We start from the raw sequence: 20,428 nt of genomic DNA on the forward strand, positions 1-20,428 counted from the left end.
GCATTTTAGTGGCAGACAGCAATTCTAGAGTTCCTCTGAGCTGGTCACCACTAACAGATCTGCCTACAGGCACACCGGGCACAAGTGATATTGCCAGACCTCAGTGAGGATGGTTTATTGTATTACAATCATTCCTTCAGCCTTCGTGATCTCAGAGCTCAGAAATGAGAAGAATAAAATCCTCTAAAGTCACCGTGGCCACGAACACTACACCCTTGAGGCCTTAATTTCAGTGGTTGTAAATTTTAGCTCTAGTAGGCTTCTTCTACACCTTATATCATCATAATTTTGGGGCAACTCACAAGGTTTTCTTATATATGATATTTCAGATCAATTTAAGCAGAATTAGAAGTGAGAGCAATTTTCTTTGTGCTGGTCATTCTCCAACAAGTATATAAAATCTTGCCATTTTCTAAAAGTTTCTAAAAGAACTTCAGTGGTTCCCTGCTTTTGGAAGCACATCTTTTGGCCTCAAGAATCGTTTATTTGCAAATGTAACAAAAAGGCTAGATAGATGCTGAAAGGGTCCCAGTGTCCCTTTTCTTCAGTCCTGCTTTTTCCAAACGCTATCACCATTTATACAAGTGATCTTACACCATAACGTTTGAGTGAACTAATTTTAAATTTTTATTTACTTTTATTTTATGGGTTTGCCTGTACATGCATGCCTGGTGCCAGCAGAAGCCAGAAAAAGTCATCAAATTCTCTAGAACTGGGAACCAATCCTTTGCAAAACCAATGGGTACTTTTAAATGCTGGCCTACTTCTCTAGCTCCCGAATTAAAAAAAAAAAATCAGATAAAGTCTCACTATGTAGCCTTGGGTGACTTGGAGCTAGATATGTAGACTAGGCTCTGTCTTTGCCTCACAAATTTTGGGATTAACTCAGTACATTCTTTTTATTTTGAAATTACTCTAAAATTATACCATTTCTCTGTTCCATTTTCTTCCTCCCAACACTCCCATACAACCTCCCTTTCTCTCTTTTAAATTCATGGTCTCTTTTTTCACTGATGATATTACATGCATATATGTATATACATAGTTCCAGGGCTTCTGACACCCTCACAAGACACACATGCATGTAAGACACCAAAGAACATAAAAAATAAATTATAGAACATAAATAAAACTGGACCTCTATCCATAAACTACATCCATAATAAGAGTATTTGTTTTTTTGAAGGAATATTGCTAAATAGTCTAGACCACTCTTAAAGTTGTGATGTTCCTGAAGAGAGAGGAGGAGAGAGGGAGGGAGGGAGGGAGAGGAGAGGAGAGGAGAGGAGAGGAAAGAGAGAAGAGAATGATGAACCATGACTTAATATTATTAATTTCTGGGAATACAAGATTACAGATCTGCATCACCAGTTTGCTAGAAAACATAAATATTTATGTATAATTACATATATATATATATATATATATATATATATATATATATATATATATCCTATAAATGTTTTAATATAATAAACTTAATGGTCAGAACATGTCCGATATTTAATGATCTCTTCTTCAAACAGTTCAGTTTAGCTATTTCAGCAAAAATTTACAAAATTAGAAATGCGTATTAGCTTCAAGAAATGAAGAGCAGAGCCTGGCCCAACCACCAGCCGGAAAGGCGGCTCGTACAGGCTAAGCAACTGTGACTGGGAACAGATCGTAGGAACTTCTGTTCCCACCCGGAGAGGACTTCAGGACGCAGAGCAGAGCCTGGCCCAAACACCAGCCGGAAAGGCGGCTCGTACAGGCTGAGCAACTGGTGAGTGGGAGACCTAGGCTGCGGGGGAGCAGAGGGATCTCTGCGGAGTGCACACGGAAAGGGCACCCCCTGCCCTGACCTGCCCTGTCCTCCCCGATCCAGTGACCGGGAACAGATCTTAGGAACTTCTGTTCCCACCCGGAGACGACTTCAGGACACAGAGCAGGGCCTGGCCCAACAGCCAGCCGGAAAGGTGGCTCGGAGAGGCTGAGCATCTGTGACCAGGAACAGATCTTAGGAACGTCTGTTCCCACCCGGGGGTGACTTCAGGACGCAGAGCAGAGCCTGTCCCAGCTGCCACCCGGAACCTGGGCTGCTGGGGAGTAGAGAGATCTCTGAGGAGTGCACACGGAAAGTGTACCAGGGACACAGACCAGATACAAGGGAAAGGCAAGAACATATCACTGACAACAAAATGGCAAGAGGAAAGAGAAAGAGTATATCCCAAGGAAACCAAGACAATCTAGCAACACCAGAACCCAGCTCTCCGATAGTAGCAAACATAGGAATTCCAAACACTCCAGAGAAAGAAGACACAGACCTGAAAACATGCCTCAAGACGCTGATAGAGTTACTTAAACAAGAAAGGGAGGAAAAGCAAAAAGATTCAGAAGCTTTTAAAGAAGAAACAAGAAAAACACTCAAAGAACTCAAAGAACGAGACGAAAACAGAACCAAAGAAATAAAGGAATGGAAGAGGGAAATTAAAACAGAAATTGACACAATAAAGAAAGCGCTAAAAGAGATAACCCTAGAGTCAGAACACCAAAAAAAGAAATCAGGAGTCACAGAAGCAAGCATTTCCAACAGATTACAAGAGATCGAGGAGAAAATCTCGGGGGCAGAAGACAACATTGCAAACATAGACAAAACAGCCAGAGAAGATGCAAAAAACAAAAAGCTCCTAACCCAAAATGTCCAGGAAATACAAGACACAATGAGAAGACCGAACCTAAGGATAATAGGAATAGAAGAGGGAGAAGAGTATCAACTAAGAGGCACAGTAAATATCTTCAACAAAATCATAGAAGAAAACTTCCCTACCCTCAAGAATGAGATGACCACGAGCATAAAAGAAGCCTTCAGAACTCCAAATAGGTTGGACCAGAAAAGAAATACCTCCCGACACATAATAGTAAAAACATCAAGTGCCCAAAGTAAAGAAAGAATACTAAAAGCAGTAAGGGAAAAAGGTCAGGTAACATATAAAGGCAGACCAATCAGACTCACACCCGATTTCTCAACAGAGACTATGAAAGCTAGAAGAGCCTGGACAGACATCATGCACTCCTTAAGAGAGCACAAGTGCCAGCCCAAGCTGCTATACCCAGCAAAACTATCAATCACCATCGATGGAGAGACAAAGATATTTCAAGACAAATCAAAATTCACACAATATCTGACCACAAACCCAGCACTACAACGAATTATAGGTGGAAAACCCAATACAAGGAGGGAAAATACAGCCTAGTAAAAACAAGAAAACTCCTAAACAAGAAAACTAAAGAAAAAAACACAGACACAACTCAACCCAAAAAAGCAAAAATGGCAGGAAACAGAAACAATTATTCCTTGATATCTATTAACATAAATGGTCTCAACTCCCCAATAAAGAGACATAGACTATCAGACTGGATACATAAACAAAATCCAGCCTTTTGCTGCATACAGGAAACTCATCTCAGAGACAGAGACAGAAACTATCTCAGAGTAAAAGGGTGGGAAAAAAAACTTCCAAGCAAACAGCTCCAAGAAGCAAGCTGGAGTGGCTATTGTAATATCGAATAAAGTAAATTTCCAACCAAAAGTTATCAAAAAAGATAAAGAAGGACACTTTTTACTAATTACCGGGGAAATCTGTCAGGAGGAACTCTCAACCCTTAACATATATGCTCCAAATAAAAAATCACCCACATTCATAAAAGAAACTCTACTAAAGCTCAAAAAATACATTTCACCCCACACAATAATAGTGGGAGACTTTAACACCCCACTCTCACCAATGGACAGATCAGGGAAACAGAAACTGAACAAGGACACTGCAAAACTAGCAGAGACTTTGAACCAACTAGAATTAATAGATATATACAGAACATACTATCCTAAAGTATAAGAATACACCTTCTTCTCACCACCCCATGGCACCTTCTCAAAAATTGACCACATAATTGGACACAGAACGAGCCTTCATCGATATAAGAAGATTGAAATACTCCCATGCATCCTCTCAGATCACCATGGTCTACGGCTGGTCTTTAACAACAACAAAGACAACAAAATGCCCACCTACACATGGAAACTAAACAACACTCTGTTAAAGGATAGCAGGGTCAAAGAAGAAATAAAGAAAGAAATTAAGGATTTTCTAGAATTCAACGAAAACTAAAACACAACATACCCAAACCTATGGGATGCAATGAAAGCAGTATTGAGAGGAAAACTCATTGCCCTAAGTGCTTCCAAGAAGAAACTGGAGAGAGCTCACATCAGCAACCTGACAGCACAGCTAAAAGCACTAGAACAAAAGGAAGCAGATATACCCAAAAAGAGTAGATGGCAAGAAATAATCAAAATTAGGGCAGAAATAGACCAAATAGAAACAAAAAAAACCATTGAAAAAATCAACAAAACAAAGAGTTGGTTCTTTGAGAAAATCAACAAGATTGATAAACCCCTAGCCAGACTAACTAAAGGGCAAAGAGAGAGTATCCAAATTAACAAAATCAGAAAGGAAAGTGGTGACATAACAACTGAAACTAAGGAAATTCAAGAAATCATCAGATCATACTACAAAAACTTATACTCCACAAAATTGGAAAATCTGGAGGAAATGGATGAATTCCTAGACAGATACAAGGTCCCAAAGTTGAACCAGGACCAAGTAAACCATCTAAATAACCCTATAACACCTAAAGAAATAGAAGAAGTCATCAAAAGCCTCCCAACCAAAAAAAGCCCAGGTCCAGACGGGTTCAGTGCAGAATTTTATCAGACATTTATTGGGGATATAACACCAATATTCGCCAAGCTATTCCAAAAGATAGAATCAGATGGAATATTACCCAACTCATTTTTTGAGGCTACAATAACCCTCGTACCTAAGCCACACAAAGACCCTACAAGGAAAGAGAACTTCAGACCAATCTCACTTATGAACATTGATGCAAAAATACTCAACAAAATCCTTGCAAACCGAATCCAAGAACACATCAAAACCATCATTCATCATGACCAAGTAGTCTTCATCCCTGGGATGCAGGGATGGTTTAACATAAGGAAATCCATCAATGTAATCCACCATATAAACAAACTTAAAGACCAAAATCACATGGTCATCTCACTAGATGCTGAGAAAGCATTCGACAAAATCCAACACCCCTTCATGTTAAAAGTCCTGGAAAGAACAGGAATCCAAGGCCCATATTTAAATATAATAAAAGCAATATACAGCAAACCAACAGCCAACATCAAACTTAATGGCGAGAAACTTGAAGCAATCCCACTAAAATCAGGGACTCGACAAGGCTGCCCACTCTCTCCCTACCTATTCAACATAGTACTGGAAGTCCTGGCTGGAGCAATTAGACAGCAAAAGGAGATCAAGGGGATACAAATCGGAAAGGAAGAGATAAAAACATCACTCTTTGCCGATGACAAGATAGTGTACTTGAGTGACCCCAAAAATTCCACCAGAAAACTCCTACAGCTGATAAACAAGTTCAGCAAAGTGGCCGGATACAAAATTAACTCAAACAAATCAGTAGCCTTCCTATACTCAAAGGACAAACATGTGGAGAAAGAAATTAGGGAAAAGGTACCCTTCACAGTAGTTACAAAAACTATGAAATACCTTGGTGTGACTCTAACTAAGGAAGTAAAGGACCTGTATGACAAGAACTTCAAACCTCTAAAGAAAGAAATTGAGGAGGATCTCAGAAAATGGAAAGATCTCCCATGCTCATGGATTGGAAAGATCAACATCTTAAAAATGACCATCCTACCAAAAGCAATCTACAGATTCAATGCAATCCCCATCAAAATTCCAACCCAGTTCTTCATGGAATTGGAAAGATCAATGTGCAATTTCATATGGAATAACAAAAGACCTAGAATAGCGAAATCCATCCTCAACAACAAAAAAACATCTGCGGGAATCACTATCCCTGACCTCAAGCTATATTACAAGGCAATTGTGCTGAAAACTGCATGGTACTGGTACAGAAATAGGCAAGTGGATCAATGGAATAAAATAGAAGATCCAGAAATGAGCCCTCATGTATATGGTCACCTGATTTTTGACAAAGGAGCAGTAAACATTCAATGGAAAAAGGACAGCCTATTCAACAAATGGTGCTGGTCCAACTGGCACTCAACATGCAAAAGAATGAAAATAGACCCGTTCTTATCTCCTTGTACAAAGCTCAAGTTTAAGTGGATTAAAGATCTCCACATTAAACCAGATACACTGGAACTATTAGATGAGAAAGTAGGGTAGACCTTAGAACACATAGGCACAGGAGAAAATTTCCTGAACAAAACACCAATGGCTCAAGCTCTAAGGTCAAAGATTAACAAATGGGACTTAATGAGATTGCAAAGTTTCTGTAAGGCTAAAGACATCGTCAAGAAAACAAAACGGCAACCAACAGAATGGGAAAAGATCTTTACCAACACCACATCAGATAGAGGCCTAATATCCAAGGTGTACAAGGAACTCAAAAAGCTAGACACCAGAGAATCAAATAACCCTATTAAAAAATGGGGTACAGAGCTAAACAAATCATTTTCAGTTGAGGAACACCGAATGGCCGAAAAACATCTGAGGAAGTGCTCGACATCCTTAGCCATCAGGGAAATGCAAATCAAAACAACCCTAAGATTCCACCTCACACCAGTCAGATTGGCCAAGATCCAAAACTCAGATGACAGCAGATGCTGGCGAGGCTGCGGAGAAATAGGAACACTTCTTCACTGTTGGTGGGGTTGCAAGCTAATGCAACCACTCTGGAAATCTGTCTGGCGATACCTCAGAAAATTGGATATAGTACTACCTGAAGACCCAGCTATTCCACTTCTGGGCATATACCCCAGAGACACTTTAATACACAACAAAGATATATGCATTACAATGTTCATAGCGGCTCTATTTATAATAGCCAGAAGCTGGAAGGAACCCAGATGTCCTTCAGAAGACGAATGGATACAAAAATTGTGGTACATATACACAATGGAATACTACTCAGCCACCAGAAACAATGACTTAACCAAATTCTTAAGAAAATGGCTGCATCTAGAGAAGATCATCCTGAGTGAGATAACCCAGTCACAAAAGAACAGACATAATATGCAGTCACTGATTGTGGGATGCTAACCCCAGAGGCTTGCACTCCCCCAGAAACAACTCACAGACTGTATGAAGTCCAAGAAATAAAGAAAACAAAAACTATACATATATTCACAAAACAAGAAGACTTTGACTATTTCCATGTTGCGTTTTGTTTTGCATGTACTTTACGCTTATTGCAACTAGTAGGTTTTCAATGCATACTGTCAAGCCCTTGAAAAAAATCAAGTACTGACTAAAAAACATATTCACATGGTTTTATGTAAAATTTATTTTAATGTCTGAAAAAACAGTACTGACAAAAATGTATAATTTTAAGCAACAAATGTTTAAAATCTTAAAAAAAAATAATAAGCTGTTAGTCTTTTGTGTAGATGAAAATATCTCAAGAAACACTTCTTGTTATGATTAATAATTTGAGTCTTATTTGTAACAGATAAGAGACCAATGTATTTTCCATGTATTTTCATTTTAAAAAAAAATAAATCTTGTTTTGAAGCCAAAAAAAAAAAAAAAAAAAAAAGAATGAGTCAATTTGCATTCTTCTGCACGCTGACTGCCAGTTAGTTGGACCAGCACTATTTGTTGAATAGGCTGTCTTTTTTCCACTGGATGTTTTTAGCTCCTTCCCCAGTGCTCCTAGAGACTTAACTACCAACCAATGAGCACACATGGAGAGACCCATGGTTCCAGTTGCATATGTAGCAGAGCATGGCACTGTCTGGCATCAATAGGAAGAGAAGCCCTTGGTCCAGTGAGGGCTCATTTTCCCAGTTTAGGGGAATGCCAGGGCAATGATGTGGAGTGGGTGGGTGGGAGTGGGAGCATCCTCATAGAAGCAAGGGAATAGGGTGGGGGAAGGGGTGAGAGAGGAAAGGAGATAACATTTAAAATGTAAATACATAAAATATCAATGAACTGTGGGCAAGCCTGTAGGGCATTTTTTGTCCTGATCAATGTGGAAGGGTCCAGCCCAGTGTAGGTGCTACAATCCCTTGGTGGGTGTCCTGAGTTCTGTAAGAAAGCAGGCAAGAATGCCATGTCGAGCAAGCCAGTAAGCAACACCCTTCATGGCCTCTGTATCAGCTCCTTTCTCCAGGTTCCTGTTGAATAGTTTATAAACTGACTTCCTTCAATGATGAACTACAGTGTAGAATTATAAAGCAAAGGAACTCCTTCCCAAATTGCTTTCATGTGTTATAGTGCTTTAGTTTATCCTTAACTAATATAGTTTCTGGCACTGCTTTATGTATATATCAGAATTGAGTACATAGATAGGCAGATTGCAAATAAATAAAAAAGTTCTTACTGATGGGGGAAGAAATAATAAATATCTCCTTTTCTGTGGTATGCTACCTAAGCTCCCATTTTCCTTATTTGGGGCCTGAGCTCTCTGTGTAACACACAGGTTCATGAGGTGTAGGTAGCAATCAGGATAGCCAGCCTATTTGGGGCAGTGGATTCAGAATCTAGCACTTGGGCTCTCTTGGTGAATTCAACCTAGAAACAGTTAAGTTTCAGAGGCATATACCATTTCATTGGTGTGGGAAGGGAGGAGTCTAGATCACTGCTCCCAGTAATGTGGATGAGAGAGATATTGATCCCAGTGAATGGCTGAAGACAGTATTCCCTGCTGGGCTTAAGATGTGCTATAAATCTCTTACTAGGAACATCTATCTATATAGCTCAGTGGAATTGGAAGAAATAGGAGGAGTTGAGGTCAATTTAGTCACATATTTATCTTTTCTGCACTTAAAAATCACTTAGGCATATTCAGGGTACAATCAAATTTAAGATGTAAAAATACAATAAATCCCATTGGAATAAAACCAGGAATTATCAGTAGAGAACTGTTTTTTTAAATATATATATAAAGCAGATCCAAAAAATGTAACTGAATAAATGTGTAGGCTATTACACATACCGAAACTTCTACCCACCAACAAGGTCCAGCGGCAATGACACCTCAATAACAGTGAGCAGAGTTAGAGAAACCACAGATCTTGGTTTCTAAACACCATTTTCCAATGCATTTTCCAATGAATTTTCCAATGCATTTCTTTGGAGAAATGATTAATTTCTGACTGGGTGCAGGGAGAATCATTTGTAATATCTTGTGAAAATCTTCACACACTTGTTAAAGAAAATAAGACTCAATCTGAAGAAGCTCTATATAGACAATTAAATAAACCAAATGATAATGTTGGATGTTACCCTAAGAATAAAAGAAATATTCATGTATCTATGCATATAACTAAGCAGTCAAATAAGTATATGGCAGAGATAGCTCTTTGATACAGGAACATTCTAATTAATACATTTCTGAGTCTGGAATCCATACTCTTTCCATTACACTGGGCTACTAAAAGGATAACTCCCCAAGTCCTAAGAAATCAACAAGGTCAGCAAGATCACTTCCTGAACATCAAGTGGCCTGAGAAAGCATAGGCTATCAGAGGAAAACAGCTACCAGACAGAATAGCCCATAAAAAATACATCTTTAAAATTCATCTATGACTTACTTTATATTCCCAGGCAAAGTGCCTCCATGGGCTTGTAGCAACAAGACCTGCAGCTGCTGGACCTGAGAGAAACAATGAAAACAATCAGCGAGTTGCCAATTAAAAGCTACTCATCACCAGGCATGTACATACATCTAAGGGGGATTAAAAATTCGAGGCCAACCCTAGCTTCACAGTGAGTTCCTGAGCTCTAAGCCAGACCAGAATACATAGTTAAAGACTGTCAACCCCAACCAGCAAAATGCTACTTATCTCTTTGTAATGAATTCACCACAATTAGCAATAGGGTAATTTTATTCATTGCCTCTGAAACCTTGAATACTATATATACTTTCTAATTTTTCTTCAATGTTTCTGATTGCTGTCTCTTGGTTCATCTTGTTTCACTCATCCCATAAATGGCCAAGTCTCCCGAAGATCTTCATCATCTATATACTATTTCCTTATATTCTCAACTTTCATCTACTCTTTCAATTACCATATACAAATTTGTGCCTTCTAAGTCTATCTTAACTGTTATCTTTTTTCAACTCAAACCTTACAATTGGCCTAATTTTTCATTTCATTGCCTACTATCCTCATATCTGGTATCTTTCCAGGTCAGTGAATATCTATTTCTATATGTCCAAACCCTTATTTGTTCATTACCTTTTCCTATCACCACTTCTATCATCCTAAGTTCAAGTCCCCAGTACCTCCCACTTGAATTATGGGGCCTTCTGCAATGGGATCCACACATTCATGTACAGCTTTAATCTGCTCCATACAGTAGCCAAGCTATCTTTTAGCAATGTCAACTTTCAGTGTTACCTTAAAATAATTTTCTACACAGTTCACAAATCCTTAATCTGATATCAGCTTTCCTTTAACTCCACACTGTAATACTCTTTCCTTGCTTTCTACACAGTGGCCACACTGGCACTGAAAGACCTCCGAAGGGAGACCCTCACTCAAATCTCAGGAGAGGCGCGCACCCAGTGAGGCACCGAGACCAGACTTGCTGCAATCGCACGAGGAAGTTTATTGAAAGTGAAACAGAGTGAGATCTCAGGCCAGCATGCTGGGGTCGAGACTCATACACCACGCAGGGGTAGAGGAGTTCGACCCCGGCCTGAACTTGTAATGGGCTTATAAAGGCAAAAATCACAAAGGAGGGGGAGGACAGGGGGAATGAGGAAATTCAAAGCGGGCATTCAAAGGGGAAGAATCATACATTTTTTTATCAGTACAGTCGAGGCACACCTAGGGCGTTGAAACATTCCACAGAGGTCATCTGGACCTTCTGTGGTATTTTGGGAACTCAAATCTCAAGAAAGTGGGATTTCCTAGGTGGGATTTCCTGGGAGCAATTTCCTGCAGAGAAAATCCCTAGGGCAAGGAATCAGTGTCCTTTGACAACCTTTTACTCTTCATTCCCCCATTTTTCTTTTTGTAAAAAGTTCTAATCTTAGAGCGATCCCTCAGCTTCTTGTAATATCTGGTATTGTTGTCTTAGGACCATTAACTGTACTGCACTCACCCTTTTTTTTATAAAAGTCACCAATCTATTGAGGATGCATGGCCCAAAGGTTAGGATTAGCATTAAAATGAGTAAAGGCCCGACCAAAGACCAAAGCTGAGACTAATGTAGAGAACCAGGGTGACCGGTTAAACCAATTTTCATACCATCCTTGGTATGTTTCTCTTTCTTTTTTTCTGTTTTCTAGTCTTTCTCTAAGCTTTGCCATAGAATCTTTTATGACACCAGAATGATCTATGTAAAAGCAACATTCTTCTGTTAGGGCAGCACAGAGCCCTCCTTCCTTTAGAAAAAGCAGATCTAATCCCCTCCTGTTCTGTAGCACTACCTCTGATAATGAAGTCAATGACTCTTCTAGTTTGGTTATGGACTGTTCTAATGCTCCCAGGTCTGTGTCCATAGCTGCTCTGAGTTCATTATAGTAGTAAGGTTGTTGGATGAGGGCAGCTGCCCCTGTTCCAATTCCTGCTGCCACTCCAAGTCCTAACAAGACAGCTAAGGTCAAAGTTATAGGTTCTCTCTTGTATCGAGTATGGTGGTCAAATTCATCTATAAACGAGGTATCATCATGATAAATGACCCTGGGCACCAGTTGGACTAAAACACAAAAGTCTTTAGTACTGTTAAATAGTGAAGTATGCAGGCAGGGGGTCAGGCCGGTGCCACAAGCCCACCAAGTATCGGGAGGAGGTATTAGGTATTTATCTGGGCCTGCTGTCAGGTTGGAGATAGTTACATTACAGAGGGGCTGGTGTCTGGTAGGTACTCTTCCTATGCATAGCCCAGTTCCTGATACTGCAGACAGGGTCAGCTTTCCTTTGCTTCCCCAGGGACAGAGTGAGTGGTCAGGAGTCACATTTATAGCTTCGTAGCTGAGCTATTTCTTCGTAGTAAGGGGGATTGGAAGCAAAACACAGACAGCAGGACTGAGTAGCAGCAGGGTTAGTGAGGTTTAAAACAACAAATGCACTATCAAGCAGATTGAACAGGCAGTCCTCAGTTCTCATAGGGAGATAGGAGGGTGTGGTCAAAAGTGGATACAAGTCCTCCTTTGGTGACAGAGTGAGACGAGGAGGTCTCTCAGGCCTGGGTACAGGGTTATCAAGCAGCGAATTGGGGCCTACGGGTTTTGTGGGCGGACTCTCTATCTTTATCTTAATAACAAAAACTAATCCAGGGTCCCCTCTGCCAGTATAGACTCTCCATCCCCAACAGTTTTCTCTTACCCACTGATGATCTTGTTTTCCCTGTGGGGTGAAGCTGATATTTAGAGGGTTACAATAACTGTCTTTGCACGGTCCCTGAGGGCTACCCGAGCTTTCAGAGGCACACCCAGTCCTATAAGCCGGGTATTTGGATGGATCTCTTTCCCCTTTCTCTGGCTCCCCTGGCCTACGACCCTTTTTAACTATAATTAGATCCCAAGTGGAGGAAGGGTTCCAGTAGGCTTCTCCCGTGGTCTCACATCTCCATTTACTACAAAAATAGTCTGAGGCCCCTCCACACCGTCTCTTCATTTCTCTAGTGTGTCCCTGTCCGGGGCAGACATAGAAGTTTGCTGCCTGAAGGTTGGCTCGGAAGAACTGTCCTGAACACCCCAATGTGCTCCCTATGCCATGAGGGACACACTGTTCTTCTGGGGGTGGCTTTTCTAAATTGGTATAACTGGAAAGATCCCAGGCCATAGAGCTGGCTGCTAACTTACAGACATCGGGTGCAAGATCAGGCCACCAAGTCCAAGGGGGGTGCACTGCGGTTGTTGACCACACGACGTCGCCCTCTTCATTTAGCACTTCCCAGGTTAATTTTTGAGGGGCATGGGGGTTATTACCCAAGGTTGGGGCTACGACGAAGGCACAGCTTAAGAGGATTGTCACCAGTTGCCACTGTCCAATTGTCTTCATGGTTATCTCTGCCTTGAGTGGGTGTCTTCTTTACATGGGAGGCATGGACCCAAGCAGCAATTCCGTCGACCTTAACTGCCGAGGGGGTAGTCAACAGCACCAGGTAGGGTCCCTTCCACCGGGGCTCAAGCATGCCAGCGCGATGTCGTCTGACCAGGACTGAGTCTCCAACCTGGAACCCGTGGGGCACCGCAGTGGTTCCTGGAGCGTAGGCTTCTTTGATTCGACTCCAGATCTGTGTTTTAATAACTTTTAAGGCCTTTAAGTGGGCAAATAGAACAGAGGAGGAGGAGGAGATAGTGCTAGGATCCAATATTCCGCACGACTCCGTTAAGGGGGGCGGTCCCCCATGTAGGATTTCATAAGGGGTAAGGCCGAAACGCCCTGGCGAGTTTCGGACTCTAAGAATCGCAAAGGGGAGGAGGGTCACCCAGTCTTTGCCGCCGGTCTCAATAGCTAATTTAGTAAGGGTCTCTTTTAGAGTTCTATTCATTTTTTCTACCTGTCCTGAGCTCTGGGGTCTGTAAGCACAATGTAATTTCCAATTAATCCACAGCTGGGCGGCCAACTCCTGACTTACCTGGGCAACAGAAGCTAGGCCGTTGTCCGACCCGATTACTTTGGGAATCCCGAACCTGGGCAGAATTTCTTCTAGTATCTTCTTGGTCACCACCTGAGCAGTTTCAGATCTTGTGGGAAAGGCTTCCACCCATCCTGAAAAAGTGTCTATAAAAACTAGAAGATATTTATTACCATACTTTCACAGCTTAATTTCGGTAAAGTCTATTTCCCAATAAACTCTCGGTCGATCTCCCCTCATTCTCTTTCCAGGTTCCTTGAACGGTCGGGTGGCATTGGTCAAAGAACAGGCTTGACATGTCTCCACTACCTGTTTTGTTATGGTATGTAGGTCTTGAACATAGTATTTGGAACTTTTAATTAGGCGTTTAAGTTTTTCAGTTCCGAGGTGAGTTAGTTGATGTAATCTTTTTACATAGTCTTGCCCTTCTTTAGCCAGTAAGACAATTTGCCCATCTTCAGTCAGGGCACAGTCTTTGTGTGGGAGCTCAGGGGGCTCTGGTGGATAACCTCTGGTTTCTTCTATTAGCACCGCGGTTCCATGGGCGGCTTGTTTGGCTGTCTGATCTGCCATCTGGTTTCCCCGTGTAACTGGATCAGTCCCCTGTTGATGTCCTAAGCAATGGACAATGGCCAATTTCTTGGGTAGGTGTATGGCTTCTAGAGGAGCCAGGATTTCTTCTTTGTTTTTAATGTCTCTCCCTGCCGATGTGAGCAGGCCCCTCTGCCTATAGATGGCCCCATGAATGTGGGCAGTGGCAAAGGCATAGCGGCTGTCAGTATAGATGTTGATAGCTTTACCTTCTGCCAGGCGTAGAGCTTGAATTAGTGCCAAAAGTTCAGCTTTTTGGGCAGACGTCCCCTCTGGGAGACTGCTGGCCCATAGTACCTGCTTCCCATCTACCACCGCTGCTTCTGCTCTTCTTTTTCCTTCCACAACAAAGCTGCTGCCATCCGTATACCAGCTAGGCATGCCTGGCCAAGGTTGATCAGTCAGGTCCTTTCTCATTCCAGTCTCCTTGGCCAGGACATCAGCACATCGGTGCACAGGAGTAGAGTCACCTGCTTCGGGGAGTAGGGTGGCAGGATTGAGGATAGCAGGGGGAGCAAAAGTTGTTCGATCAGTTAGTAACAGGCTCTGGTAATGAGTCATTCGAGCCACCTGGATATGTGTTCTTTCCACTCACGTTTCCCCAATGGCCCAAACTAAATATATCATTTGTGCTTTTATGTGCAACTCTGGGTTTCCATTTGCATTCCTTGGACAACATGACGTTTATTCACTAACCCAAGTAAGAAACTTGAAGATCAAACTGGGCTCCTTCTACTAGACCTTCTTCTACATTTACTCCACAACTAAGCAACTTCCCCAAACTCTACTTTCCTCTTGCTCATTGTCTTCTAAGGTGCTACCTTTCCTTCTTTATTGTTACTGTTTTTAATTCAGGGCACAGTTCTCACCAGGGTAATACAAAGCCTGGCTTACTCACTTCTTTTTAGTTATGGCCTCCTTTCATGTGTTTTTCTGTACAAGTGCATAGAAAACAGATTTCCCTCAACCACACTTTAATCATGCTATTCTCTTACTTAAAATCTGTAGTTCTCAGTACTTTCCAGTTCCAAGATCTTTAACAGAACATATTAAGGCACGTCAGGATTTGGCTCCTGTAAGGGTTTCTTACTTCATCTTCTACCCTTTACTTTTATCAGTAAAATCCCTGATGGTACCCCCAATCTTTTAAATGGATAGCAAATACAGTATTAGGATTTATCTTAAAAGTACAGATAGAACAAAAAAATAGACACTCTATCATTCCATCCACATACTTACAACTTTCCTATAAAATCTTATACCTGCTGTTTAAGATGATTTATTTCAGCTGCCTGGGGATCAATATTGATAATAGGTTTGTTCTTGATTTTTCTTGCTCTGTCAGCATAGCGAAGGGTATTTAATGTTTCCTCTAGATTGGAATCAGCAGGACTCACACAGGCTATCATAAGAGTATGGCTGTTGCCTCCTAGAGAATCTGCAAAAGAAAGGATAATGAAAGCAAATGAAATTGAACAAACGGGATGCAAACAAAGGCTGCTATTTGGATTGATTAAATTCAAAGATGAAAGAAAAATTTATAGTAATGCTTTTGGTTTGATCTTGATTTTATTTTTTGGGACTACTTGGCTTTAATTTTTAAAATAATTCTAAGTATTGCTTGAGAATCTCACACACACCGACACACACACACACACACACACACACACACACACTATATATATATATATATATATATATATATATATATATATATATATATATATATATATTGATTGTTTTCACCCTACTCCTCCCATAACCATCCTATATCCCCTCCTAATTTCATCTTTTTTTTTTTTTTTTGTTCTTATAGCTCACTGATTGCAATTTGTGCGGCAATATACTCATGAATGTTGGGTCATTTTAAAAATTTGTTTTGATATAAAAATAGTAAAATTTCAGCTGTGTAAAATGACATAGATTTAATAATCTTATTTTAAATATCATTATACTCAAGAGAAACTATGAGTTCATCAGTTAATCAGGTTTAAAACAACCAGGTCCAACTCAGGTAAGTTATCTATTGAGATTAAATATTCCTAGGATGCCCCCCCATGTAGATTTTAATTCTCCAAAGAATTCTTCTTAGCATATTTTCAATTAAAGAAACAATAAGCAACTTCACTTTCAGGTTCAAAGTCCTAAGTCCAGGTTTCTTGGCTCTTAGAGCCATCTGGTAAGCCATTTCCATCATCTGAGAGCTGATTGCCTACTTATCACCTTGTAGTAGACGTGACAGTCCGTGAGTTTGTTGCCTGTTTCACCTTTGCTTTCTCAACACTATCATTCCAAGCCACTCCTTATTTTAGAGGTGTTTTAGGCTCACCTTGAAGCAGTCAAGTCAGCTTGGAATCTCTGTAGGGTACAAAGTTCCCCTTTTTGTCATCTCCAAGAGCACTGATTACATTTCCCAAGCACAGAAGGCCTTGATTAATATTAATACCTAATAAGCAGGAAACAAAATTCAAAAACTTGTTTTGGAAAACAGCTAAGAAATATCAACTTTTTTTCTGGTAAAGAAAAACAAAGACCTCATAGAAATATTGCCATCAATACTAAGGTAATGTCTTAATTCTATTCATTTTGCTGAGTGATGCTTAATTAAAGTTCAAAGGACAAAGGTTCAAATGTTAGGTTTGTGCCCTTGAGCCCATTATACTTTCTCATAGATAACAATCATATAGTTAGTAACTTTTGTATCCATTATTAAACTAGCACTGGTCTATAAGTATTCTAGTAACCTCATTATCATTATTTTCACCACCACTCTCTTTCCACAGGTAAGGAAAGCAGTAGAGGGGTCAAATGACCGCCTACATACAAAAGTAAGTGGTAAGCATGAGATTCCACTTCAGAATTTCAGCCAAATCTTATGCTTTTCAAACCACATTAGAATACCATACTTATTGTTGTATTACTTTATTATCTACTTTTAATTTGAAATAGAGCCTCGTTCTGCAGCCCAGGCTGTTCTTCACTCATGGCAATCTGTCCACCTCAGCATCCTGAGTTGGACTTTACTAATTAATTCAAACATGGTCAAAATCTTTGAGGTCTCTCTAAAGTATTTGACTTATCCCGCTCTTACAGCTACAGTACAAAGGCTTTATGGGATACTGCTTGAGTCCAGGGGCTTTGGTGTCATGGAGACCTACATTTCCAATCCTTGTTCTGTCAATGTCATAGGCGCATAGATTACTTCCTCTGTAAAAATAAGGCAAATATATCTGTTCTATTGCTTTGTGCTAAGAATTATATGAGCTGCTATAAAGAAAAGAAAATTAAATGTTAAATATATGCTACTTTGGCTTAAATGTTTTTATCTTTTTCTAATTCACGTTGAGATTTGATCTCCAAACATTATTAAGAGGTAGTAATATGGCTCTGTCCTTTACCTCTGTTAGTCTCAGATGCTTTTATGTATTTTCCCATTCATAGACCTTCATTTCATTTTTCCCACTAATTCCTTCTTTATAATCTATATATACATGTTTAAGTGCCCCTCATCTATATCACAGACAGTATTTTTAAGCAATTGATCCCTTTGTTCTCTTTTTATTGCAATTTGGAAGATGTAGCAGTTTGCAGAGCACTTTACTTCACTCAGGAAGTCTGTTTGCAGAACAGGTACTAAGCCCCAGATTAGCCCTCTGCTTTCCATATAATTTTCTGTCATTAAGACATTCAAAAGAAGCCTGTGGCACCAACGCACACTTGGGAGGCAGAGGCAGAGGGGTCTCTGAGTTCCAGGATAGGCAGAACTACACAGGAAAAAAAAAACCTGTCTTGAAAAATGAAACAAGAAGACATTAAAATGGTAAGTTCTTGGCAAAGGTGGTCCAAGTTAAGAGCACTGTTGCTCTTGCAGGACCTGGGTTTGGTTCTCAGCACCCACACTGTGGCTCACAATTGTCTGTAACTCTAGTTCCAAGAGACTGGACAGTCTTCTGGTCTGCATGAACACTGGTCATATGCATGTTCACATACATACATGCAGACAAAACAGCCAAACACATAAAATAAATAATCTTTTTTAAATGTTTGGGTTAAGGATGGTTAGAAAAGAAGCAAAACAAAAACTTCCCAGGTAAAATTATGTGCTGAAGAGTTCTTTTAAAACTCTGTAAGATTGAAAACAGACTAAGCAATAAGAAAGTTGAGGCTATTACCCAGTACTACTGAGTTCTTATTCATTATGGAAAAATATATTATAAAGAATAAGTTTTTAACAGTAAAAACAGAAATAAAACTTTAAAGCTACCACAGAGGCACATTACAATAGTCATTGCTGCTGAGAGAGAAGGGCACCTCCACTGTAGGGAAAAGCCTGTGTAGGAGAAACATGAAGTAGCAATCTTTCTGTTACTGGACAGTTGGCAGTATCTGGAGATTGTCACAACTTGACGTGAGAGCCTTGCATATACTTCTTGCATCTAAGAACACTAAGGCTGCTATTATAAGACATACCTCCAAAGTTATTCTATTCTAATTGTCATTATTATCATAGCTGAGAAATCCTGATTAACATGAGAAGAAAACTATGTATGAATATAAGGCAGGTAGACTGGCTAATAAGTTTTGGTAAAACCTTAAATAATAGTATATTATGGTGTTCAGTCAAGAAGGAATGAAATAATATGTTACCAAGATAGATTTTAGAACTTACACAGGGGATTGGGATGTAGTTCAGTTAGTAGAATACCTGTCAAGCAGGTACTGCAGGAAGCCCTGGATTCTATATTCAGGGTTGCTAAATCCTGATGGTGGCACATACCTGTAATCTCAGCACTAGAAGAAGGTAGCAGCAGAAGAATAAGATTTTAAAGTAACCTTTGGGTATATAACAAGTTCAAAGCCAGCCTGAGGTATCTGTGGTTTTAAAACAACCACACAAGCAAAAACCCTTACAGAGGTAACCACTCAAAAGAGAGAAAGTGAGAAGAGTCCCTGGTGGCCTCAGTCACTTAGCAACATATTTCAACTTTTCCTTTGTCATAAAACAGGAGCAATCCTTTCCTTAAATAATGCACTATGATAAGAAATAAAATATCAGGAGTCTTGCTTGAGCTGGTCTCCACTTGCTTGAGCTGCTGGCGTAGAATTTAGAAATACTTGGTATCTAGTTGGCTCCAAATTGTAAACCACAAGAAGAGTCTTCAGTGGGTATGAGAGATCGAGAACATTCTACCACAACATAAACCTTGGTGTAGATCACTTCCTGTCCTGTGGATTAAAGCCTGAGAGCACAGTAAGAACAAGAAATCCTCAGAGAAAGTGGCGTGGTGGAACTGTAAATTCTACACAAACCCAGAAGCGAACTCGGGAAACAACTTCAACCCCCGAGATTTCTTTGGAAGCAGAATCCAAATCTATAGAGCTTGTTGAAACTGTTGGAGAGGAAATCGTGGACCTCACCTGTGAATCTTTATAGCCTGTGGTTGTGGACCTGACTCACAATGACTCTGTTTTGATTGTTGAAGAAAGAAGGCCAAGGAGAAATGGGAGAAGGTTGTGCAGACCATGCTGACAGCTGTGTGGTTAGCAGTGATGATGAGGAGCTGTCTAGAGACAAAGATGTGTATGTGACTACCCATACTCCTTCAAGCACCAAGGATGAAGGAGTTACTGGACCTAGGCCCTCGGGTACCGTCAGTTGTCTAATCTGCATGGATGGATACTCTAAGATTGTACAGAAAGGGCGTCTCATGGTTTCTACAGAATGTGGCCACGTCTTCTGTATCCAGTGCCTCCGTGATTCCCTTAAGAATGCTAGCACTTGCCAAACTTGCAGGAAAAAGATCCAACAATAAACAGTACCTCTCCATATATATATGAAATATTCACGGCTGCTCAAGATGGACCAATGGACAGAACTGGTTTTTCTGCATGGTATCTACCTCCAGTTTTCTGAGCTCAAAAAGACTTTCAAAATCAATGTCTGATGTAAACTGGTCTTTTTTTCCCCAACCCCTTACATCCTTTTGTTATCTCCAGCTTGATGCTATGGAGCACGATCCAGGGATTCTCCCAGATCAGATCAGCATCTCTGCCTCTCTGGGTGGTCTGAACCCAGAGTAGGAAAAATGGAGTCAGGCGTATTGGACTTGAGCATCATGGCTCCAGCCGCTTTATGGAGCTTACATGTTGGCCAAGATGTTTCCCTGTTGGGAAAGTTTGCCCCAGCTCTTATGGGTGCAGAA

General features: G+C 40.4%; 1 protein-coding gene and 1 pseudogene across 2 annotated transcripts in view; one reads left to right on the forward strand and one right to left on the reverse strand.

Annotated features, from left to right (window-relative positions):
- LOC308416108 (chromosome-associated kinesin KIF4-like) overlaps positions 1–20,428 on the reverse strand; it is a gene marked incomplete at its 5' end in the record, with an annotated part of 74,914 nt that overhangs the window by 29,413 nt on the left and 25,073 nt on the right. The window contains 4 exon segments of the mRNA XM_080942588.1: positions 9,632–9,693; positions 15,488–15,663; positions 16,555–16,564; positions 16,568–16,671. Coding sequence (XP_080798714.1) covers positions 9,632–9,693; positions 15,488–15,663; positions 16,555–16,564; positions 16,568–16,671 — 352 coding nt within the window.
- Positions 18,022–20,063, forward strand: LOC308416099 (E3 ubiquitin-protein ligase RNF4-like; annotated as a pseudogene). The gene is made up of 2 exons: positions 18,022–18,045; positions 19,465–20,063. The product of its transcript is annotated as an E3 ubiquitin-protein ligase RNF4-like (transcript).

This window comes from Micromys minutus (genome assembly GCF_963924665.1).
Source record: "Micromys minutus genome assembly, contig: SCAFFOLD_112, whole genome shotgun sequence".
NCBI classification, from domain to species: Eukaryota; Metazoa; Chordata; class Mammalia; order Rodentia; family Muridae; genus Micromys; species Micromys minutus.